The 24338-nt window shown below is 52.8% G+C and overlaps 2 protein-coding genes and 1 pseudogene across 2 annotated transcripts; 2 read left to right on the top strand and 1 right to left on the bottom strand.

Moving 5' to 3' along the window:
- Positions 1-156: 156 nt before the first annotated feature.
- On the top strand, positions 157-7353 carry LOC34622567. The gene is made up of 16 exons (XM_026335768.1): positions 157-688; positions 850-955; positions 1294-1383; positions 1438-1570; positions 2023-2139; positions 2760-2901; positions 3681-3784; positions 3982-4054; positions 4265-4348; positions 4400-4513; positions 4650-4734; positions 4908-5026; positions 5543-5681; positions 5864-5921; positions 6063-6103; positions 6954-7353. Exons 1-16 carry the CDS (start codon positions 157-159, stop codon positions 7351-7353), a joined length of 2337 nt encoding a protein of 778 aa, XP_026191553.1.
- A 270-nt stretch (positions 7354-7623) lies between these two features.
- On the top strand, positions 7624-17047 carry LOC34622568. Its single transcript, XM_026335766.1, has 19 exons — positions 7624-8133; positions 8744-8804; positions 8997-9109; positions 9386-9425; positions 9574-9681; positions 10038-10210; positions 10492-10573; positions 10776-10859; positions 11405-11667; positions 12236-12373; positions 12827-12870; positions 13068-13257; positions 13578-13709; positions 13881-13997; positions 14548-14657; positions 15099-15168; positions 15796-15918; positions 16678-16731; positions 16934-17047. Exons 1-19 carry the CDS (start codon positions 7624-7626, stop codon positions 17045-17047), a joined length of 2526 nt encoding a protein of 841 aa, XP_026191551.1.
- Positions 17048-17535: 488 nt separating this feature from the next.
- Positions 17536-20851, bottom strand: LOC34624231 (annotated as a pseudogene).
- Positions 20852-24338: the final 3487 nt, after the last annotated feature.

The following is a 24338-nucleotide window of genomic DNA, read 5'->3' as shown; positions in this document are numbered from 1 at the left end:
GTAGACTCCATTGGTTTTAGGAGTTTGACAGTTTATGGGCAAAACTCAGCTGCCCCTTCCGCCTTTCGCCGCGAGCCAAAAGCCGAGCCATACGCCTTGCATTACACCCCAAGCCTGGCAGCTCCTTCGTGCGCGCTCATAGCACGGACTGCCAAGATGTGGAACCAAGGGGGCGGCCACCCCCAACAGTACATGCAGCACCAGCAGCAGCAAATGCAGCAGTACATGCAGCAGCACATGGCTGGCTACCCTGCTGCTGGGTATGACGCGGCGCAGCAGCATCAGATGCATCAGATGATGCTGCAACAGCAGCAGCAGTATATGCAGCAGCAGCAGCAGTATATGCAGCAGCATCACATGCAGCAGCAGCAGCAGCACACGCCTGGTGGGTATGCATATACGCAGCAGCAACAACAAATGTATCAGCAGGGGTACGCGTTTGCATCTCCCTCGACAGCTTCTGCCTACGGGTCGCCTGCTGCTTCTGGTACATCCAGTAGTGCGGGTACAGCCGCAGCGGCGGCGGCGGCAGCAGCAGCAGCCGCAGCAGCAGCAGCAGCAGCAGCCACTCCGTATGCGCATGCGGGGTCGCACTTATCGCCGTACGGCGCTGCCTTCGCTCCCCGACAGGGAGCAATAGCTCCTCCGGCAGATGCTGAGCTGGCGAAGAGGATTCGCACCATGGCAGGCAAGCGAATTCGGGGGGTTGCTGTAGAGGGAGGGGGGTTGTTGTAGCCAGTGTGTCTGGCGCGTCTTCAGCCTTGAGGCATTGCGGCTAACAGACACACGTCGCACATAGTGGGAAGCTCCACAGACGCAGGTGTGTCCGTGTATGGGGGCTGTGCTCAGAGTATTGTGCGAGAAATCCAGAGATGGAGAGGATGGTGCGACAGCGAGACGGCTCAGATCCCCGCTTCTCCTTCCTCTCCGGAGGGGAAGGCTATGAGTATTTCAGGTGAGCTGTTTAGAAAGAGCAGCCATCCTTGCGGCGGAACCACACTAAGCCTCTGCCTGCGGAGGCTTCCGCGCTGACAACTGACTGCTCGTGAGTGCTGCCTCGGTCCAATGCCTCAGATATCTGCTGTCGTGTTTCGAGAAAGGCATTTCTCCCGAGCAGGAGATGCCACCTCCGCCTCCCCCACCACCTCCCCAGAGTGAGCAGCAGCAGCAGCAGCAGCAGCAACAGCAGCAGCAGCAACAGCAACAGGAGGCACCGTGGGAGTACGACGTGGAGTCGCTACTGCTGTTGTATCGGCTGAAGCGCATTCCAAAGGAGGACGCGCTGAATCCGAGCCGCGATCGAGAGCTGCAGGAAGTTTTGCAGACACTGGAAAAAGAAGCAACTGCAGAGCACATTCGAGCTGCCCGGCACTGGGCAGAGATGTACTGCAGCAGCAGCAGCAGCTGCAGCAACAACAGCAGCAACAACAGCATCAGTGGCGGGGGTACTGCAGAGGCAGATGCTGCTGCATGCTGTGCATTGGCTGCTGCTCTGTACAAAGAACAAACGGCGTTGAAGACTCCAACGCACAAGCTGCACGCCCTCTACTTGGCGCACGACATTGTTCAAGTATATATTTTTCCTATTTTCCCTCTGCATGCATTCGCTCCCCCTCAAAGTGCTGTTGTACAGAGAAAAAAAAATTTTGACCACGTCCATTTCCCGTGCTTGGAAACATCCGCCTTCCCGCTGTTTCTTTGAGCCCTTAGTGCCTTGGAGAGGATGTTTGTGTGTCTTTTGTGTGTGTATCTTTGTGAGTCTATGGTGTTTTACGTGCTTCTGTGTTCATGTGTGTCTTTTTGTGCGTTTATGTGTGAAAGTTTGTATGTTTGTGTGTGAATGTTTGTATGTTTATGTGTGAATGTTTGTATGTTTATGTGTGAATGTTTGTATGTTTATGTGTGAATGTTCGTATGTTTGTGTGTTTGTAGTATGTCTGTGTTTAAATGTTCATGTGTGTGTGTGTGTTTGATTGTGTGCGTTTATGTTTGTTCTTGTGTGTCTGTGCGTTTGCTTTGCAGAATGAGGCTGTTTCCAAGCAGTCGAGTGTGCTGCTCAGAGCATTTAAGGTGTGGCTGCCATGGATGGCAAGGGAGGCCTTTCAGGCTGCAAGTGGAAGCTCAGAAGGCGAACAAAAAGTGGGTGCTCTTTGTGTTTGGTAAAGGGCTTGAGGCACCATACACAGCCAGCGCTTCTGTGGCGCGTTGCGAGGCTGTCTCGCTGCTTTGTCCGTGTCGTGCGTCTCCCCGCTTTTGATCATTCGAGGATTCGTAGAATAAGTGTGTGTATGTGTGCATCTGTGTGTGTATGTGTATCTGTGTGTTTGTATATGTATGTGTATGTGTCTGTGTGTATGTGCATGTATATGTATGTGTATGTCTTTATTTGTATGTGTATATGTATCTATGTGTATGTGTATGTGTATCTATGTGTATGTGTATGTGTATCTATATGTATGTGTATATGTATCTAGATGCATGTATGTGTATCTATATGTATGTGTATATGTATCTATATGTATGTGTATATGTCTCTAGATGTATGTGTATGTATCTGTGTATCTCTGTATGTGTATGTGTGTGTATATGTATCTGTTTATGTGTATTTGTGTGTAAATGTATGTGTGTAATATGTGTATCTGTATCTATATATATATATATATATATGTAATATGTGTATCTGTATATATATATATATGTAATATGTGTATCTGTGTATATCTGTGTGTGTGTATGTGTGCCCTTGTTTTGTGATGAAGGTTGATAGAGTGCTGTCTCTATGGGTGGAACGCGGCGTTCTAAGTGCAGACGAGCGGCACGAAGTTGCCTTTTTCTGCCGCATTTCTCAGCAGCAGTTTCAGCAGGCTTTAAATGCTGGAAGGTCGGAGGCAGAGGTGTGGCGTAAATCAGTTTGCTGGTTGTTGTTGTTATGTGCGTATCCCTTGATTTCCCCTTCTTGATTGCGCTTGTTCCCCCCTCTTTCTCCTCCTCCCGAAATGTGGTCGGTTGGTAGGTGGAAGCCTCTCGCTGGAGTTGTTGCGCACCGCTGCTGAAAAGATTCGCCACTCTCCGTATAGCGAAGAGCTGCTGCTGCTGCATGCAACAAGGGGCTTTTGATATTGTTGTTCTGCCGCTGTATGTACAGGACGCTCTCTTGTGCTCGTTGTGTTTACTGTGCCTCGCTGCAGCGCCGAACGGGAGGCAGCAGCACTTTGGATAGCGGAGGTCTTCCCACCTCACCAGGTACACTTCGTCGGAGTCGTTACGAGTAACTTCCAAATGCGGAAATCCTCAAGGGGAGGCGGGGGTTCTACAATGCCTGGAGAAGGGGCATGTGCATGCATTTGTGTCTGTTTCTGTGCGTGTACATGTGTGTGTATATGTGTATGTGTTTGTGTGTATATGTGTGTGTGTTTGTGTGTATATGTATGTGTATATGTGTACATGTATGTGTATATGTGTACATGTGTGTTCATATGTGCATATGTGTATATGCATTTTCATATGTGTGTATGCATTTTCATATGTATATGTGTACATGCATGTGCATACGTGTATATGTATGTGCATATGTGTATATGTATGTGCATATGTGTACATATGTGTGCATATGTGTATGTGCATGCACACATCTGTATGTGTCAATATGCATAGATATGTAAATGTGTTTCTGGCTACAGAGCCTTCTCGGGGGTTTGATATGCGCCCTGAAGAGCTTGGGCTGACTCCCGAGACGGTGTCGGTGGGAATCATGGCGACGATGTGTCGCAGTATTATAAAACGGGTAGGCGTAGAATCAAATTGTTTTTGACTCCTTGCATGCGCACGTGTGCTGCAATTTTTCCGCTCAATTTGCGGAAAGTGCATAGTCAGGCATTCCGGGTGCAGGCAGTAAGGCTACTACTGTCTGCCGTGACGTTGGGCTTACTTAAAGGCTTCGAGTTGCGTGCAAAATGAATGTGCAATACGTGTTTTCTTCAGACGCGCCATATGCATGCAGCCTTCGTGCCCTATCGGCCACTGGACCCTCTTGCGACCCCTCAGACAACCCCGCGTTAGTTGTTGCTGCTGCTGCTTTATGGTGCCTGGTGCTGCTGCTTTATGGTGCTCTGGTGCTGCTGCTTTATGGTGCTCTGGTGCTGCTGCTTTATGGTGCTCAAGCATTCTTCTGAGTGTATTGGCTCTCCCCCGCTGGTGCCTTTTGGTGTGGGCGTTGATGGGGGGAGGCAGCAGGAGAGGCGGGGTGCTTGTGTTGCTGCTGCAGCTGTAGAGCCGCCGTCAGATTACTTGTCGGATCGGCTTCAAGACTTTTACGAAGACCTCGACCATATTGAGGAGAACTTTAGACGCAAGCTGTGGGTTTTTTTTTCCGGCCGTGTGCCTTTTTTTGTGAAAATAGCTGGATCGTATCGTAGAATCGCGTCCAGACAGCGCTGTTGTTTTTGCGCCAGCCGTGCTTGGAGCGCACTAACATACGCTTTGGCCTGCCGCGCCTCTCAGGAAGAATTTGCAGGTTGTTTCTTCAGATCCGCGTTTGAGTGGAGGCGTCTGTCTGGCGTTGATAACTTCTGCGGTATGCGGCTCAGGGAGAAGGACGGCCGTAGGAGTTCGCTGTCTCCATCTCCGGAAAGAGACGGCAGTTTGAGTAGCGACAGTCTTTATTCGAGAAGCAGATCGAGCAGCGCCAGCCTGGAACGGAAGCTTGAGGCCAGGTGTGTATGAGCGTTTTTGCAAGTGGAGGCCTTTTCTTCTGCCCTTCGCACTGCCGCTTATTGCCGCCTGAGACATCTGTTTAAGGTGGCAACAAGCGGCTTTCTATGCTCGAGAGGGGGAGGGGAAGGCGTGTTTGCCACCTGTATGTATGTAGGTATGTATGTGTGTATATGCCCTTCCACTTGCTGTTTCAGGGAAAAGGAGCGACGCTTAGAAGCTCCTGAGGGGCCTCCCCCGAAGCCAGGCGGCCTGCGCAGCAGCAGCAATTGGATTGCTGCGGAGATGGGTTTGGCAGATGATGGCACTTTTGCGGGTAGGTGCAGAGGGAAACTGCAAAGACTTGTGCAGAACCTGTGTGTGAGGGAGATGCGTGTCTGTGGGTAAGCTATATATATATATGTGTGTGTGTGTCTGTGGCTGTGGGTAAGTATGTGTGTGTGTGTGTGTGTCTGTGGCTGTGGGTAAGTATGTGTGTGTGTGTATGTGTGTGTATGTGTGTGTGTGTGTATGTGTGTGTCTGTGGGTAAGATGTGTGTGTGTGTGTGTGTGTGTGTGTGTGTGTGTGTGTGTGTGTGGGTAAGTTGTGTGTGTGTGAGATTTGTGGGTAAGATGTGTCTGTGTCTATGGGTAAGTATATATATATATATATGTGTCTATGGGTAAGTATGTGTGCGTGTCTGTGTCTATGGGTAAGTATGTGTGTGTGAGATTTGTGGGTAAGATGTGCTTTTTGCTGCTACCGCTAGCTGATGATGGCGAGTTTGTGTCCATGTTGCAATGCGAATGCTGTGTGTGTTGGGGTGGGGTGGGGTCGTTGTGTTTGCTGCAGGGCCTCGAGGAGGCGCGCGCCTCGGGTTGGGCGCTACAGCGGATCCCCCAAAGCCGGTGCAGCCAGTGGATCTCTCAGATCCTTTCGAGCGATTTAGACATCAACGCGCTGGAAGATACCATGAGGTTATGGCTGCGCAGTGAGCTGAGGCGTATCTAGAGTTTGTGTAAGACCTAGAAGGGTGGCTTTGGCCTTTGCTAGGACCGTTAGTTCTGCAGGCTTGCTTGCTGCGTGTGTGTGCATCGGTGTGCGGCGCGAGAATGATGCATGCGTCTGGCGGGGCAGTGCAGAGTTTGGTGAGTGCGTTGTACTGCTTTGCAGCAAAGCGGATCGCAAAGACATGACGCGGCAAGAGAGGAACTGCTACCTTTGTGGGAAGGTGGGTTGCGTTGCATGCTGAATGCTGATGTGTCTGTACGAAGGCGGGGGGGAGGGGGGCTTGGGAGAGGGCGACTCATGGCTTAGTGCGGCTAGGGGTCTAAGGGGTGGTGATGCGCGTATGCGTTTTTCAATTATGCAGTTAGGACATCTGGCAAGAGACTGCACGAGTAAGTCTCGGCCGTGAGGCAGCAGCCTTTTTTGACGAGTCGCTTTAAAGAGCAGCGCATCAAGCCGAGCACGGCAGGATCGCCAAGAGGCAGCGTTCTCGGCGGCACGAGAGGCTGCTGGAAAAAATCGTTTTCCGCATTCGCCTTACTGTGGGGCTACACTACGGAGCTACGATCACCTCGGTGCGGGTTCTCCGTGTGCGCAAGTTTACGCCTCCGCGCCGAAGACTGGTGGCTGCTCTACCGGATAGCGAGCGACTGCGCAGTTAACGACGCTTGCAACGCTCGACGCCCCGAAAAGGCGTCACAAACACTGTGAAACTGGACGAAGTCGTATAGAAACGGCAACTCGGCGTGAAAGATACACTTAGGGGGTCGTCGCTCTCAGCTCCTGAATGAACTCTTGCGAGCGGCAGTTGAGCCTAAAATAGCAACTTTCCCTCAGAATCCCTGCTAGTGCCTAAAAAGCGCGCCTTATAAGGACGAGGCATTTTCGTAGTTTCATTGTAGGGGACAAACCCTTTGTACTTGACTCACAGGGAGGCGGGCCCTATGGTTGAACCACGACTTTATATGACGCGTTGGAGTGCGTAGTCCGGCTAAAAAGAATGAGGGCATTGAATTCAGGTGGCCATTAAGCCTGCGAATGTGTTTAGCGAAACCCTTCTCGCGAGGACGTAGCGTGAGACTTTCTCCGGAAGGGGTGAAGGCCGAGAAGGCGATCAGAGCTCAACGCAGTGCGAAACTTCCCCACGTTGATACCCAGACACGCCAGATAACACTGATATTCTTGCGAGCTTGAACATTTTCGGTAATATCGAGGCATCTTTATGCACAAAAAGAATGTGAATCGCCCACACAAGTGGCCAGCCGCCGTGCCAGACTGGCTGTAACACCGTGGACCCCAGGAACGGTGATTCTTCGTGGCGTTGGGCTGCTTTCCCCCTTATTAGTGATCTTATGAGTTTTACTGGTCATTCGTTTAGGCAGACAGTGCTGACTAATGACGCAAAAAGCCCTGCGGCTGCGGCAACGGCGGCAGCTGCAGCGGCTCGGCGTCTGAGCGCCTACCGAGGCTGCTGCCATTGCAACATGGGTGGGAGAGAGGCCTGGAAATGCCTTCTCCAGGAGTGGAGTGTTGACAACGCGGTCACCGCCCTCTGCTTTGGCTGGAAGCGGCTGCGGCAACGGCGGCTCCAGCTAGCGCATTCTGCATGGGCCGGCCGTGCGGATACACCCGGGAAACCGTATGTTCGACATTGAATGCGCCGACGCGGCTCATGCGAACAGCCCTTTCCTGCAACAGAGAGTCTGGGGGTACCTTGAGGGGCGTTGTGCAAGGGGCTTTCTGTCGCTTTCCCTCGGGAGAAGTTCCCCTTCAGTCAGAGGAAGCACACGCGAGCTGGCCTCTCTCTCAGGATTGCCCGGTCTGCCTGCCTGACCCCATGCACTGCGGCTGCACCGGCAGCTTCAGCAGTTCGTGCTTTCTCGTGGTGGTGCCTCTGCTGTGGCTAGCGTGTTCGTCGTCGGAAAATGTCGGGGAAGGCGGTGCTTGCTGCCCTCTCGGGTGTATGCGGAGGTCGTGTCCGCTACTTTTGCGCATGCCGCTTGACGTATTTGGGGCGCCAGAAGCGTCTCTTTCTTTGTGTTGGGGCTGAGGCCCTCTTTTTCTTGAAGCGCGATCTCTCGAGACTTATCTCAGGAGGCGAGCTCATGCTGTGTTTCATCCGCTATATCGTGTCAGACACCTCTTCAGACACGCGTCTGCTCGTATACATGGATGAAGAAGAGGTGCACCGGGCCAACAACAAGGTCTGGGGAGGCACAGGGGGCTCTAAGGGGGGGCCTCTCATCGTCGAAACGGCAGATCGAGACGTTCTAGAGAAGTGGATCGAAACCGTGTGGTGTGCTGACTTTGCCCTGAGGAGGGGGCGTCTGGGCAGGTATCCCAGGATTCTCCTAGATGTGACTGCAGATGACGGAGAGAGGCTGTCTGTGGTGCAAACAGTGCCGCAGATTAAGCCCTTCCTTGGCACGCAGCAGGTAGGCGTCCATGACTGCACCGCCACACACTGTTGATGAGGCTGTTTGCTTTTTTATGCGGGGAGCAGATCCTAGCACCTGCCGAATGATATACCCTATTCCAGTGTTGTGCAGAGGTTAGCGTCCTCTGCAAAGCAGGGGCATGTTCCTGTACGTTTAGCCACCATTTGCCCGGTGAGCAGACCATGAGGCGTTATTGCATGTGGAGTCGGGGAAGATTGCGGGTTGTGTGTCGATGTTGTGGTGCTCCTGGCTGTTTTTTTCGCCAGATATCATACGATGGGTACTCCTTCTTCCTGCCCAAAGACTTTGAAGACCGCGCGGGGGTAACCTTTTGTTGCTCTTGTTGTTGTTGCTCTTGTTGTTGTTGCTCTTGTCGTTGTTGCTCTTGTTGTTGCTGTTCTTCTTGTTGCTGCTTGCGGGGACGGCAGATCTGCGTGGGGTGCAACTCTGCTGCTGCAAGACACTCTGGGGGTTGGCGAACCTGTTGAGGTGCCTTATTTTTAACGTTCCTGTTGCGCGCTTGTCGTCGGCGCAGGTTACAGCAGCACTGCAGACAGGCTGCTACTTGGACTCCAGGGGTGTGGAGGTGCAGCTTTTGCTGCTACAGCAAATGTGTGTGACAGACCTTCCAGCTATGGGGAGAGGGGATGTCCGCTACGTTGCTGCAGGTGGGCTGCTGGTGATGGCGCTGTAATGCCATTCGCCTTCTCTTTCTGGCAGTTCGCTTGTCGTTTAGAAGGCCCCTTCCTTCCTTCCTTCCCCCCTCCCGCTATGCCTTCTGAAGAAAGAACCAGGCTTACCGTGTGCTGGGAAAGGCGGCATTTCTCGCATGCGTTTTGTAAGCGCTGCGGCTCATGCAGGGTTCCGTCGAGCGCTGCTAGAGGCCTCACCCTTTGCATATCTGGTGAGGAGCGTTGCGTATGTGAAGAAGATGAATCTTACGGATGACCCTTCCCAATGGACGGGGTGGCAAGTATGTCTATATATATATATATATCTAAATAAATCTCTATTTAAATACAGATATAAACTTTCATAAACCACGCAATCCTGCGATATGCGACCGATTGGGGAGGTCACTGCTGGGTTTAGCTAGCGATCGTGTCTCGTCACGATTAAAATATCCGCTAGGGCGGATGTATGTACACCCGTATGTACGCCTACATATTTATGTGTGGCGCCATGCACAAGCATGTCTAGGATGTGCAGTTTTGTGAAACCTGGGGTTTAGCGCATGCTTCTATTTTAGCGCTTGGGATTCGGATTGGGTGATGCATGCGCAGCTGTGGGTAAAGAACGAAGAAGCGAACATCATAACATTCGTCTTTAGGCGCATGTGTGAGGCCTCACGTAGCTGTAGGGGTGGTGTCGGAGTGCTGTTGCTGTGGGAGTTGTTGTGGGAGTTGTTGTGGGGTTGTTGGGCTTGCAGTTTTGCAGTGCACGTAGGCGTGCGAATTTCGACTGTACACACAGACACCCCCCCAATCATGGACATGTGTCAGGATATGATTCTAACGTACAAAGTGTGTCATGATGACCAAAAGGGTGCGTCTTTGTTTCTAATAAAATCCCAGCCGTAGACGCGGGAAGCTTTTTGCAATCTCCTGGGGTGTCTCTGGCATGTGATCCTGGAGTGCATCTCTCTTTCACTAGATCTGCGTCAGCGATCGACTGAGCCTTTGTGGGTTAGCCGCGCTCCCCGCCGCGCAGGAGACGCTTGGCTAGCTAATTAGCCAGCTACAACCTAGCAAGCTACTTGACTGGCTGGCGCATCGCGTGTCGTTGGAGCGCGTCAGAAGGCGTCCTTGCATGTGTGGGAGTTGGTTTCGTTTCGCATGGGGCAGCGCTTTTTGCCAGATTTTTGGCAGCGTTTTTTTTTGGCTCTCTGTCTTTTTCATCAGAGTCAAAGTTGTCAGACTGGGACTTGTTGCGCGAGGCAGAGCTCGTAGCTGACTCCATCTCGCCGGAGGCAGCCAAGAGCAGCTGCATCAAGGAAGTGCTGCAGGCGAAGCTCGACGCCCTTATTCTGAATGACGAGCATTACACGTGGCTGTACATGAACTTGAGGATGACGGTTAGTCCTGCCTTTTCGCAGACTGAGCTCTGCAGCTAGCGTTGTTGTTCTTGTGCTGCTGAGCTGAGTGCGCATAACCGCATAAACAACGCGTAAACGCTGCCGTCTAGAGGGAGCGTGAAGCCTTTGTCGCTTGCTTGCTGCAGGCTGTCGAGTGAGTGTGCTTAAGGAAGGGGAGGGGGGAAAGGGGGGAATGGCTGCCGTGTGGAGCACTGAATGCGCTTTCTTCCATTCGACGCGCATGCAAAACGTTCTGAGCGAGCCTTTGCCTTTTCGCGCAGCCCAAGTGGATTGCCCCTGCCAAGGTTTTTCTGAAGTCACTCCTCGTGATTCTGCAGAGAGAAGGCATTCTTGCGGATGACGGTGCGCGTCATTTTTTGATTCTTGGGAAAATTCTGAGCAGCAGCGGCCAGGGGGTTAGAGGGCAGACTGGGGAGGTACCAGCAGCAGCACTTTGGCGCTGAGGTTCATGTCAAGATCTCGTCTTCTGCTGAACTACGCCCTCCTTAAAATCCATTCAACTTGCGCTTGTCTAGATGCTCGAGCTTCTTCTGTGCACTTGCAGACTTGCTCGACGCCGTAGGTTCTGCAGTTGCCGTGGTAGAAGACCCCATGCTTGTCGCGCTCGATATGGTTCGATCAGGAGAAGGCGAGCACATGTCTCATTCACACTTTCTCAATTGCGCTTTGTAGCCTTCAGGGCGAAGCGAAGGGAACAGGGGAGAAGGAGGGGGGGAAAACGGTAATGTGAGGGGGGTGTAGAGTTGGCGCAGTGGGGAGTTGAAAGAGCGATCTGGCAATCCTCATATTATTTCGGCTGCTGCAAATCTCTCGCCAAGCCCCTGTCGTGTCGATGTAATTTCTTTCTCTTTATTTCTTTTTTTCTCTCTTGCTCTATTTCTCTCTCTCTCTCTTTTTCTCTCTTATTTCTCTTTCTCCCTCTCTCTCTTGCTCTGTCTATTTTTCTCTCTTCTCTTTCACTCTTGCTCTCTCTCTCTCTCTCTCTCTCTCTCTATTTCTCTATTTCTCTATTTCTCTATTTCTCTCTTTTATGTCTCTCTCTTTTCTCTCCCTCTCTCTCTTTTCTCTCTCTCTATTTCTCTATTTCTCTCTCTCTTTTCCCTCTCTTCCTCTGTTGGCGCCTAGCCAAAACAGTCCTTGTTTCGCACTTTTATGAATTCTGGTTGTGAGGAGGCGTGCTGCGGCTTCTTGCCGCAGGCGTGGACCCCAGTGTTGATGGACTTGCAATAGCTGCAGCGGTTGAAGTTGCCGAGGCATCAGAGTCTTCCGCGAAAATTCAAAAGTCTCAGCACACAGCTGCCTTGGCCCTGCATCGTTGGGCTATGCGAGTTGCCTCGTATTTGGCATATTGCGTTAATGGCGGTATTTTAGGCCCGCGATTTTCGCTTGCTGACTTGGCAGAGGCTGTCGGACTAGTAGGCGCAAACGCAGACCAGGTGTGGATTCTGTAGACATTCAAGTCTGTATATATATGTTATGTAGCGAGAGAAAAGAAAGCAAGCAAGAGATCTTTTCAAATTTACATGGATATACACTCAAAAACTGCATTCGTTGTTCATAGATACACTTACTTCATCATGCATAGATATACATACATGTATATATATATGTATATGTATGTAAGGTATGTACATACACATACGCATGTACTTATATGTACATCCATTTACACATATGCACATACATATAGAGATATGCATCCTTATGGCGTTAGAGAGAGAGAGGATCTACGGAGTAAAGTAGCGAGGCACGTGGCAGAGGTCTCTAAATGAGTGGCAAGTAGAAGATGAACAAGATGCGATGCGTCTCTTTTTTTGCTAAGGCGACGTTCGAGGCTGCCTTTTGAAATGTGACGGCTCTTTTGTCATGGTGGCCGCATGTGTGTGTTTTGTATGTATATGTTCTTGAGCGCTTGTTTTTCCTCTCTTTTGCGACACCCCTGCTTTGATGTTGCCCAAGCATTAGCAGCGCAAATGCTGTCGCTTCTTCGGTTGACTCTCGCAGCTTGTTCGAGCCGCTATCTCGTTCATGCTGCATCTGCGGCCAAAGGATTTTCTACTGCCGTGGAACCCAGATACAATGAAAACGGCACGCATGTCTCTTCGACGGCGAGATTTTGTCTTCAATCACAAACCCTTCATGGTGTGTCGTGTCATTCGTTGCCTGTTGACTTTACACCACTCTTCCGCCCTGCTGCTTCTGCTGGAGGCGGCTGCGCCGTAGAGTCTGCATCTCTGTCTACCTCTCTCTTTCTGTCTCTCTTTTTTCTCCGTGTTTCTTTCTCTGCACCTCAGGTCTTTCTTTCTCTCTCTGTGTGTTTCTTTATCTATCTTTCTGTCTTTCTTTGTCATTCTTTTTCTCTATCTATCTCTCTCTCTCCCTATCTATATATTCATATCTCTATCTATTTCTCTCTCTTTCTATCTACATGTTCGTATCTCTATCTACTCCTCTCTCTATCTATTTCTCTGTATCTATCTCTATCTATTTCTCTCCCTCTCTATCTATCTCTCTCTCTATCTCTCTCTCTACTGCTCTGAGGCTGCAAAGTATGGCACCTCTGCGTCAAAATTATTTGGCTTTTGCTTTGCGCAGATTCTTCTGGAGTGCGGCTATATCGCCAAGTTGTTTCCCAGAAAGTAGGGCTGCCTGTCCTTTGGCTTTGAGGGTTTTTACGAGTTGCATTCGTTTTGTTGTCTTCCTTTGATGGACAGGTGCTGCCCTTTGCTCTCCTCCCGCATGCATACAGGAGATGCATACATGTAAACGTTCATGCTTCTTTCGCTACGCATGTTCCGCGCAGTGTATATACACTGTGCACCGCATGTTTGCTCAGAGAAGAGGCCGCCTACATCGAGATGCTGAGAGCTTTGTTACACGGAGCACGCACCGTGGACTTCAAGACAGCCATATGCAAACAAATTCTGAAAGCAACGGGAGATAAGCAGAAGAAGGCGGTAGATTTGCTTTTTTCCATCGTGCCCGCTTTAGTTCAAACCATAAGGGCCAAGGATGCCACGAGATCTGTAGGCTTTGTCCCTCGTAGCATGGCTTTGTTACAGAGAGAGAGAGAAAAGAGAGGTTTCTGCAATTCTTAGGATATGTTCTATAAATGCACGCGTATGCCAGTTCAGCGACAGGATTTGTGAGGGGCCGAAGGGGGAAGGGGGTGTGTGTGTGTGTGTTGGCACGCCTGTTGCGCTGATGGCATGCATGTATCTGCTCATCAAAGCATCATGTAGTCACGGCTGCCGCACGCTGCATACATGCATACATGCATGCATGCAGCGAGAATCATGATTATTCGCGCTGCCGCTCTTGTGGCTGTTTTATTTTTGTCCTGTAGGGGAATAACATGCCGCTGCTGCACTTATGTGCCGCTTCCTTGGTCAACTTGAGCGCCGGCGATCCACGAACAAAGGAAATCTTACTTGAAGGGGGGATTCACTCAGCATGTCTCACTCTCCTCAAAACGAAGGTCGGGGGCGTGTCTCTGCATGCATGCACATGCATACATACACATGCATGCATGCATGTATGCATGTGTATGTATGCAGAGACTTCTTTTCTGTTGCGTGCTCCTCCTTTTGTCCAATCTAGACCGGTGGTAGCTTGGCGTGTGTATGTGCTGCTCTTCCTCTTTTTTCAGGAAGCCAGCGTAATTCAAGCTGCAGTGCTACTGCTTCTCAATCTTACAAAGATGGCAGCCCACAGGCAAAAATTCCTTGCTGCAGGCGGCTTGTATGCAACAGTCGATCTTCTCATGGTATCGAAAAATTCACAGGGTCGAATCACAACGCGCATGCCGAGGCTTTTTTTGCGGCACTGTCTGGAGATTCTTGGGCTGCTCCTGTTGCTGTTGTTGCTCCTGGTGCTGTTGCTGCTCCTGTTGCTGTTGCTGCTCCTGTTGCTGTTGTTGCTCCTGTTGCTGTTGTTGCTCCTGTTGCTGTTGTTGCTCCTGTTGCTGTTGTTGCTCCTGTTGCTGTTGTTGCTCCTGTTGCTGTTGTTTCTCCTGTTGCTGTTGTTTCTCCTGTTGCTGTTGTTTCTCCTGTTGCTGTTGTTGCTCCTGTTGCTGTTGCTGCTCCTGTTGCTGTTGTTGCTCCTGTTGCTGTTGTTGCTCCTGTTGCTGTTGCTGCTCCTGTTGCTGTTGCTGCTCCTGTTGCTGTTGCTGCTCCTGTTGCTGTTGTTGCTCCTGGTGCTGTTGTTGCTCCTGTTGCTGTTGTTGCTCCTGTTGCTGCACATGCCCCTGCTGCTGCACATGTTCCTGTTGTTTCTACTGTTGTTTTTGTCGCTGCTTCTGCCTCTCCTGCGCGTAGCACAACTATGCCTCCGATCTGCCTTCACGCCATAGACTTCTCTGCGGTCTCATGGGGGTTATTGGGCAACTTGCAAATGACGAAGACGCCAGGAGAGACCTTGTAGAGCGGTATAAAGCTGGTTACGCCTCTCTCTGAGTGCATGTGTTGTTGCCTGCTGCTCTCCAGTGGCTAGTGAAGCAGCTTACTGCCTCGCCACGTCTCTAGAGGGTGCTCGCTTGCCTAGCCATCCATGTATTCGCTGGCTTCCTGCACGCCGCAGGCAGGAGAGCCGTTTTGCGAGTTTGTATCTGTGAAGCTGCCGGGCAGCCAGCGCGAGTTGCAGCTAGCCAACAGCTAGCCGAGTGAAAGAAATGAGCGGAGCACGCGGTGTTATTTGCGTAGGAGAGCTCCGGCTGCACCCATGCCTGGCCACAGCAGCTCGCTAGGGGATGCATCAACTGCGAATGTTTGCAGCTTTTTACCGGCTAACTTTCAAAGGCCTTTCTGTTATTTGGCTGTCTTTGCCAAAGCCTCATGCAGTTCTTCGGCTCTGTGCGCCTCTTGCGCAGCTTTCCTGTCGTTGACTTTGTGCTATACGCCTTCCACAACTCCGCTGATAACGTCGAATACAAAACAAAAGTAGGCAGAAGGAGGGCCGCTTCCACGCGTCCTACCTGCATGCACATTTTTATGAGAACTCGCGTTTCTTCTTGCTTCCTTCTTCTGCTTAATTTCCCATCCCGTCCAGGACGAGCCTTTTGAATTGATTGTCTTACACCGAGTCTGAATCTACGCCACCTCTAGAGAGCCGACTTTTTGTCTCGACTTCGCTCTGTCGATATATGTGTATATATATGTATATATATCGCTGATGCCTACCAGACTCTCCGAGAAGTGTCATGCAGCCCTTCTCTCGCCCTGATGAACTCTCTCTGCTATCGCCTGCATGCGCATTTTCCCTCTCTGCTCTCTCCCCTGGAGTGCCAGTCATGTTGATGCACATCATTGCCCCCTATGGGCTCCTAAATAAATATCTCCTTAATATCACACTATCCTCGGGTGTCTTTTGTCTACCGTTTCTTTTGTATTTGTGTATATGTACATATATATATATATATATATAGTGGCAACGCCATATGTATGGTTATTTTTTGTACCACCACCACTACTGTACGTTTCCACACATCTGTGTTCATACAGGCACACCACACAGCCCATGCCTGCCTGTGTGCAGTGGTGTGTGTCTCCTTCTGTGTGGGCATCCAGATCATTTTTGCTCTTCGCCAGCTCAGTGTAGGACGATGGCAAGTCCAGCAAAGGGTCTCTAAACATGTCACACGGAGCATTACCGCCGATTTGGCCCAAGTCGAATCAACAGAATTCGCAAGTGTAGCGCTCTCTCTGTTGCAAGTGCGTGAGCAGAGCCAGCACCCTTTCATTCAGCATGAGAGCGGAGGGAGGGGTTGTTTTATGAAGCGAAACAGAGCGAAACTCTTTCCTCTTCCTCAGGTTTATATATATATATATATATATATATATATATATATGTATCTGTCTGTCTCTCTCTATCTCTCTCGCGTCCTCGATAGGTGGTGCTGCACGTGCTGGCTAGCAAAGAGACACAGATATCTTCTGACTTCGCATGCGTCTATAGAGGAGGCAGCCATTGCAAAAACTCACCCTCTTTCTGCCGCCGCCACGCAGTAGTAGTAGGGGGGCCATGAAGAACGCACAGATCAAGCGTTCCTCTTTGCGCTTTTCCCGCGTGGTTTAAAGGGGTATTTCGTGTGGCCGTTCCAACACAGCGGGTGGCACGAGAGCGAGCTGCCTTCAACGAAAGTCGGGGAGGGAAAAAAGGAAGAAACGTGTTTTACGCGTCAAAATGTTGACTTCCCAGTAGCATGCGCGGCAAGGTTTCCCATATAGAGGATCCTCTGCGCTGAGTGCTTGTTCTGTGTCTTCGGTCATGAATTGCGCAGCTGTGTGACGCCGCTGTTTCTACGAGGCATTCCTTCCTTTTCCATGCACCTATCCCGCTGTTGGTTGGATCTTCCATAGCTGGAGATCTTCTGCAGACGTTTGTCGCTTGCGTGCTTGCGTTCATGTTGCTGCCACTCGTGCTTGTTGTGCTGCTCTGCCTTCTCACAGACTTTGGCAAGCTACAAGCCGAATTGTTTCGACATGAAGGCCGCTGGAATTCAGGCAAGCCCTCGCCGTGATGCACTTCCCTCGTTTTCAGCTTGCGTTATTGATGGTGGCGATGCTCGAATAGCGTGCTGTTGTTGCTGTTCTTTCGCTATGGCCGCGTGGAAGTCCGTTGATTTATTGCGCATAATGCTTGTGCATTTCGCTGCTTCCCACACCTACGAACGAACGCTGCGCAACGCTTCAATCTGGAATTCAGGAAGCTCTATCCATCATGCTGCGGCGCACTAAATTAGATCTTCTGTACCACCGTGTGGCCAACCTCCAGGAGAGGATCAATACCCAGACCAGGTATGATTACTTCTCTATTTGACCGCACTCAGAGGGCTCTAGCGTGGGAGCGAGTTGCAGCGTCTCACTGATCAAAAAGCGGCCCTTTTTTTCTCGCGGAGTCGTCTCGCTAGTCGAGGCGGCTCTCCAGGGGCAGCGCACGGGCAGCACCCCACACTGGCCAGCTGCTTGCATTCGCGTCTAAGGGGCTGGCTACCTAGCTAGCTAGCTAGCTAGCCAGAGGGGCACCTGGCTAGCCCGACGGCGGCACTAGGTGGGCGGGAGCCGCGCAAAAAATTCGCAAGAACGCGTGGTGATGCGTGTGGTCGCTTCGCAACAAAGAGCATCTCAGAGCTGCAGTTTTTTTTTGTCTGCGGGAAGAGAATGCAGGAGGGGCACTGGGTGATTACTAGGAAGAACGCTTTTATTAAGAAGTTTAAGACCTGAGCTGTAGAAACGCGACAAGCGGAACTGGCACGAACGTAGGCGTGCGCCGAGCTGTAGAGATCGTACTACAAGGAGCAGCCATCATCATCGTGCTCCTAAAAACGCTGCAACAAGCTGCTGCTGCTGCTGCAGAAGCTTTTGGCGTGATGGTTCGCTTTGGAAGAGCGATACAATTTGCTGCTGCAGCTGCGTGATCAGCTGTACAGACGCCTCTTCACTGCACCGCTGCAGCACTGCTGCAGCGGACCGCACTTGCCCAGCAGTGAGTAGGCTGGTAGTGGCTGCACTGCTGTTGCCGAGGAGGACAGAGAGAGCTTCTGCTGCCGCTGGATCCTGTCGAATCATGTTGTTTTCGAAGTTGAAGCACCGCCCTACGAGCAGCTGCCAAAACTCGGCAGCGGCATGCCGCTTCAAGGGGAGGTGTATATCCACCTCAGGTCGGAGCAGCAGGAGCCGCTGCTGATGCTGGTGCATGGCCTTGTTTTCGTCGTGATGCGGGGGAGTTGAAGACTCCACGGAGTGCTGCTTTTGTCGAAGTGGCCAGCGCCTGCCCAGCAGGAGATTTCCTGCGGCATGCGCGATGGCTCGGAGATCAATGCCATGCAGCACCCAGTTGTTTCTTGAATCTGCATGCAACGCGATGCAATGCAAAAAGGGACTGCCGTTCAGCCGCATTAGCGCTAGGCTGAAGGAGCCAATGCATGCACAGGGAGGAAGCCTGATAAGCCTCATGAGCCCGACGCTGACTAAGGGTGTGTGGGTGGCTAGGGGTGAGAGTAGCCGCTGCAGCCGATTCCACAGAAGCGAGGCATGTCGCGATTCGAGCGCTAGCAGCGCAGCTGGAGGCACATTCAAGAAAAGCAGTTGCTCGCAGCATGACGTGGAGTGCACATGTCATACCGTGTTGGCAGGCGTCTGTGAAACGATCGTCAATCGGGCAGAAACTGCTGCAAAGCCCACGCATGTCAAGCCCACACCCCAGCTCCCCGCCGTACAGCACAATTGCACTGGCTGCGCCTTCTGGCAGCAGGGGATGCTTTTTCAGCGTCATCTGCGAGTGAGCGAACTGCCGTTGCTGCGGGAGCCGTTCTTCAGCAACCGCAGAGGCAGCGGGAGCCACTGTGAAGCTGCTCAGACTGATATCGCAGTGCAGCAGTCCAACCTGGAGAGACGGCGAGCGCTCAGCACAACGCAGCGCTTGCGGTTGCTCCCGCAGTAAGGGGAGTCGCAACGGCAACAAAGGCTAAACGATGAACGCGCATCAACGCAATCACGGACTGCATGCAGAGGCCTACCTGATGCAGCTGCTTCAGCAGCTCCAGCTGCTCGTGCACCAAAAATAAGCACAGCTCCTCGGGAGGCAATACACCCCTGCAAAAACAGCGCACCGTCGAAAATCCGCGAAATTCAGCAGGGGGAGAAGCAGCAGCTGCTGCTGCTGCTGCTGCACCACGCCTTACCTCCATATCAGAGGAGGAAAAGGCAGCAGGCAGCCGTTCACAGAGGGTTACAATTCTTCAAACAGCAGCAGCCTTAGAAGCATCCAAAACGCACATATTCAGATAAACCTTATTTACAATATTCAGCAGCGTTGCCGATTGGCGAACTGCAGGCACAAGGAGCAGGGTAACATTTTTGTTGTTGCTCTCGTTGCTGTTGCTCTTGTTGCTCTTGTTGCTGTTGCTCTTGTTGCTTTTGTTGCTGTTGCTGTCGTTGGTGTTGCTGTTGCTCTTGTTGCTTTTGTTGCTCTTGCTCTTGCTGCTGTTGTTGTTGCTCTTGTTGTTGGCGGTGGTGTGAGGCAACTGCTGGTCTTGTACTGGTGCGTTCGAGCGGCTGTACTTTTGAGTATTCACGTAATTCTGCATGCGGGGGTGTTGCTCATGCTGGTAGTCGGGATATGGCTGCTGCAGCAGCTGCAGGAAGTCCACATGTCGTTGCAGCAGCTGCTGCAGCATCGCTCCCCCCAAGGCGTCTGCAGCAGCAAGCGATGACTGAGTGCAGAAGTGACTTTCGACTGGCAGCAGCCACTGCGCATTCGATGCAGCTGGACCGCTGGGGGTGACGAAAACGTCTATCACTGGCGATAATGTCAGTGGAGTCGCTGAGCAGACTCCTACGGCAGGTGCCATACTGCTACTACTGCTAGCGGCAGTGCTGCAGTTGCTAGTCGAGTTGCTGCTTCGAGCTGCTGCAGCGAATTTGTCGTGAGTCGTGCTGCTGCTGCTGCTGCTGCTGCCGTTCCTGTTGGAGTTGTCGGGGATGCAGGGGGAGTCGCCAAGTCTATACATATCGAGCGACATGATGAGGCTGCTGTTCGTGCTGCTGATGCCAGTGCTGCTGCTGCTTGCGCTGCTGTTGCTGATACTGATACTGCTGCTGGTGCTGCTGGCAGCCGCAGCAGCAGCTCTCCTCCTTGGGCGCTGCTGCTGCTGCTGCTGCCGCCGCTGCTGCTGCTGCTGCTGCCGCTGCTGCTGCTGCTGTGGTGGCAGCCGACTGCAGCTGGTGATGTTTGTAACGCTGCTGTTGCGGCTTGTCTGGAGCTCGCAGAGCGGCGCAAGCGCCTTCCGAAGCTGCGGCTTAGGCTGCCGTGCAGCAGCACAGTCAGCAGCAGCACAGTCAGCAGCAGCGTTGTTGGAGCTGCTCTTTTTACAGCAGCGAAGGGCGAGTCTTCGAACGTAGAAGGTTTTTGCCAAGTGCAATTCGCGGAAAGCAGCGCAGCCTGCATTGAACTGCAGCAGCACCAGGAGAGAGAGCAGCGAAACGCAGAGTCTATCCAAAAGGGTCTAACCGCACCCGCCGTCGGAGGGGGCAGGCAGGAATGCTCTTTCAAAGAGCCGACAAGAGGCGAATTTCAGATGCTACCAGTCCTAACAAAGACGCTTACAAACACTTTGACGAAGACTGGCAGGGGTGGCACCGCTAAGCGCCTGGCAGCAGCAGCTGGGGGGAGCAGCAGCCCTTGAAAAACGCGAAATGCTGCTGCTGCTGCTGCACTTGGTGGCGACTCGGTGGTGCTGGATGGAGCTGCATGCGAAGCAGCAAAGGCTTCGTCTTGAACTTCTTTCAAGAGCAGCAATCGACGAGGAGGTCTGCCAGCTTCCTGCCCTTGCAGCAGCAGCGCTGGCGTGTGGACGTTCGTCGTTGCTGCCAATTCTGCTGCTGCTGCCGATTCTGCTGCTGCTGCCGATTCTGTGGCTGCTGCCGATTCTGCTGCTGCTGCTGATTCTGCGGTGACGGCTGCCGATTCTGCGGTGACGGCTGCCGATTCTGCGGTGACGGCTGCAGCAGCAGCAGCAGCAGCAGCAGCACGTGAGGCTTTGAGCGTTGCACCTGCTGCCGCTGCTGCTGCTGCGAGTTCAACATAGTCTTTGAAGTCCAGAGGAAGCGTAAATAGGTTCATCTCTGCTCTGTCGGATGCTGCATCAGTGCCAGATGCAGGAGTTGCACTGCTCTTTTGCCTGTGCAACCTGCTGCTGCTGCTGCTGCTGCTGCTGCTGGAGTAGCTGTACACCCCGAAAGAAGGGGCTGCAGGAGGAACGAGCGGCGGCGTCCTCCCCAAGAAGCTGTTGCTGCTGCAAAGGCTTGTACTTGGACGAAGGCTTTGCTGCTGCTCCAGCCGCTGAAGCTCCTGTAAGACGTGTTGCTGCAGCAGCTGCCGATGGGTAGGGGGGGCAGCAGAGACTGCACCAGTGGCACTGCTGCTGCTACTGGCGCAGCAGCAGCTGCTCAGCACAGCGGCTAGGGGAGGCAGAAGAAGCATGGTGGTCGCTGCCTCGTCTTGCTGCTGCTGCCACTCTGCATCGCACAGAGCTACAAGCCTGCGGCAACAGCAGCAACAGAGTACGGCTCCTTCTCGGGGAAGGGGAGGAAAGGGGGCTTAAGGCTTAGCAGACTTCCAGAAACCAGCAAAAGTTCGAATCACCTGTTTTTGCTGCCAAGAAGGTCGTAGTCAATGGCTGTTGCTGCTGCTGCCGCGTCTTCAGGCAACAGAAGCTGCTGCAGCAGGTACAGCAGGAGCTGGTACTCCTCATCTTTAGCGACTGTGTCTGCACGGCATGCGGCAGCTTGACTCCGAAATTTGCGCCGTAATGACGAGCACGGCAACAACAATTGGTGGTAGTGGTGTTGCTGCTGCTGCTGTAGCACTCGAGAGACGCGGGCACAAAGCAACCCGCGTCTAAGGTGACTCCTGCAGAGGTTCTCGAAAAGCTGCTTCTCACGCTGCAGCACCCAACTCCCCTTCTTCTGCTGGTGCTGTTTCTGCTGCACTGCAATATCGAGCTGTTGCTGCTGCGGCTCCTTTGCGTCCAGAATATTCGCATTCTCCTGACTGGGCAGTCTCAAACTACAGGCAGGCTGTGGATGCTGCTTCTGCGCCGTCTTAGAAATGTCTCGCACATCGTTAGCAGCCGCAGCAATGGCTGCTGCTTCAGTTGCTTCTCCTGATTCTCGTCCTCCAGCTTCTGCTGCTACTACTGCCGGCTTTTCCTGGATTGGCACCGTGGGGGCAGGAGGAGCAGCAGCGCGAACTGCAGCTGCCCTAGCCACTCGCGCTGCATCGGCTGCAGCAGCAGAGGGAACAAGGAGGCAGCTTTTGCTGCCGCTTCTGCTGCTGCTGCTGCTCCTACTGACACGCCTTACCGACTGTGCCTGCACCTGTTGCGAAGGCTGCCGTTCTCGCGTTGGTCTTAGCTCGGGAAAAATACCCAAGTTCATCCCTCCTCTGCAGCTGCTATTGCTGTAGGTGTTGTTGCTGCTACCACTGCGAGCGAGGCGGCAAGGCACTTCAAGATCCAAAGCTGGAGAGGCTGCCCTTCTAAAAGGATGCCGCTGCAGCTGCGGCTCTCTTGGCGTCCGCTGCTGCTGCTGCTTTTGCTGCTGACGGTGGTAGTGCTCCTTCTGCTGCTCCAGCAGCAGCTGCTGCTGCAGATGCGTGATAGGGAGAACGTGGCGAGGGTTCTTGGATGTCAACGCCATGCTGCACAACGCAGTCTCCGGCTCTGCGGCAGCAGCTGCAGCAGCAGCTGCTGCAGCTGCCGCAGCTGCCGCTGCTGCTGCTGCCTTCTCCGCTGCAGCTTTCGCTTCAGGAAACACACGCAGCGAATTGTCATGCAGGTGCAGGAGCTGTTGCTGAGGCGCTGCTTCCAGAGAGCCGTGTAGAGCCTCACTCTCAAGGATTGCGGCAACGGCAGCTGCCGAGACAGGCGGTGATGAGGCACTGTCTTTTGCCGTTCGTGACGCCACTGCTGCAGCTCCTGGCCAGGGCTTAAGAGAAGAATCGGAAGGATTCAACTCGACGGGAGTGGTGTGAGCGGTTGAGATGCAGGCAATGCTCTTGAAAGGGGGGCTCAACGATAGCAGCGACTGGTGCTGCTGTTGCTGTTGCTGCTGCTGCTGCGGTGACACCAACGGCCCAGGCGTTCTAAAAAAGTTGCCGCTGCTGCGGCGCGTTCGAGGCGAAAGGGGGGTTGCTGCTGTTGTGCCTGCTGCTGCTGTTGTGCCTGCTGCTGCTGTTGTGCCTGCTGCTGCTGTCGTGCCAGCTGCTGCTGTCGTGCCTGCTGCTGCTGTTGTACCTGCTGCTGCTGTCGTGCCTGCTGCTGCTGTCGTGCTTGCTGCTGCTGCTGGCGGGAACGAGTGCTGTTTGCTGGTGCTGGTGCTGCTTTGGGGGATTCCTACGATGGTCGATGTTACTACTGCTGCTGCTGCTAAATCTGCTGGAGTCTTCCCACCCCGAGCGAGTAGCAGGGAGCTCTGTGGGCATTCTGCTGCGGTAATCTCCTTCCGAGTATGCGACGGAGCATGCTGGTGATGCTGCATTGCCATCTGCGGCAACAAGCGATGCTGTTGCTTCTGCAGCAGCCCATCCTTCGCAGCGCCATCCATCTCCGGCCTGTGGGTGTCGCTGCTGCTCATGATACTGCTCGTGCTGCTGCCACTTGACTCCTCCTGCCGTCGACGGCCGTGTTGGGGAGTCGGAGGCTGATGGCGCCGTGCAGACGCTGTGTACAGTGTCGCTCCCTATTCTCTAAATCAGCTGTGGAAGCCGCAAGTCCAAGTGCTTACTGTCGGACGTAGAAAGCGCTGCTGGGAGTCACTAAGTCTTAGTGGGCAGCCGCGTGCCCTGCAGTACCATCGTAAGGTGGTGGGGTTGTTGTCGGTCTGCGGAGGTGTTGCTGCGGTTACTGCCGCCACGATTCCCGCCACACGAAACTTTCCCTGAATATATTATCAGTCTTGTGCTGGAAACACCCCTAACTGAAAGATTCCCGATTAGAAAAGCTTCCTGGGGCATATATAGTGCCGCGTCGGCAGAGGGGCCCTGACCATTGGGAAACTCCGAACACCACCGTCGCCGCATGTCTAAGATCCGCGCATGCGGAGAGCGAATTCTGAATCCCGTACATTTATTATGTGTTTTCAATCCTGGACACACTCCCCTTCGATCCTGCCTGGGCACGGAGCACTGAGATGCTTGCCCTCCCCCAGCATTGCTGACTGCAAATTTCATGAACTGTTCCTATTGCACTCGCAGTTTCTACTGCTTTGAGCCCCCCACCAGCACATGGAGAGAGGATTGCACGCACTTCGATGTTGGCGTGTATGATAAGTCATGCAGAACGCGGCGCAGAGGGGCGTAATTTGTGCACCGCGAATGTAGGGGCCATGAGTACAAGAGACAGAGAAAGACAGAGAGCCGTATAGGCCAGCCTGTAATATCCTCCTCTTCGATCTCATCGACTGAGGAGTGAGTTGAAGGTTTAGGTGGTGTGGCCGGAGAGCTCGATCATTGCGCTCTGACACAACGCGGCCAGGGCATCCAGGCCCTCTTCCCCACGCCACTAGTAATACCCAGCTGTAATCCGTCAAGCTGCACTTAAGAAAAATAT

This window comes from Cyclospora cayetanensis, unplaced genomic scaffold (assembly GCF_002999335.1).
Source record: "Cyclospora cayetanensis isolate NF1_C8 unplaced genomic scaffold, CcayRef3 CcayRef3_contig_8, whole genome shotgun sequence".
NCBI lineage: Eukaryota > Apicomplexa > Conoidasida > Eucoccidiorida > Eimeriidae > Cyclospora > Cyclospora cayetanensis.
The sequence above is the reverse complement of the archived record's forward strand: the minus strand, read 5'-3'. Positions and strand labels throughout refer to the sequence as shown.

Coding starts and splice junctions, on each gene's coding strand:
- LOC34622567 (XM_026335768.1), top strand. CDS start 157: ATGTGGAACCAAGGGGGCGGCCACCCCCAACAGTACATGCAGCACCAG. Junction 689..849: donor GAGGATTCGCACCATGGCAG/GCAAGCGAATTC, acceptor GGCTGTGCTCAG/AGTATTGTGCGAGAAATCCA. Junction 1,571..2,022: donor TGGCGCACGACATTGTTCAA/GTATATATTTTT, acceptor TTTGCTTTGCAG/AATGAGGCTGTTTCCAAGCA.
- LOC34622568 (XM_026335766.1), top strand. CDS start 7,624: ATGTCGGGGAAGGCGGTGCTTGCTGCCCTCTCGGGTGTATGCGGAGGT. Junction 14,658..15,098: donor AGGAGAGACCTTGTAGAGCG/GTATAAAGCTGG, acceptor CCTCTTGCGCAG/CTTTCCTGTCGTTGACTTTG. Junction 15,169..15,795: donor ACGTCGAATACAAAACAAAA/GTAGGCAGAAGG, acceptor GTGGGCATCCAG/ATCATTTTTGCTCTTCGCCA.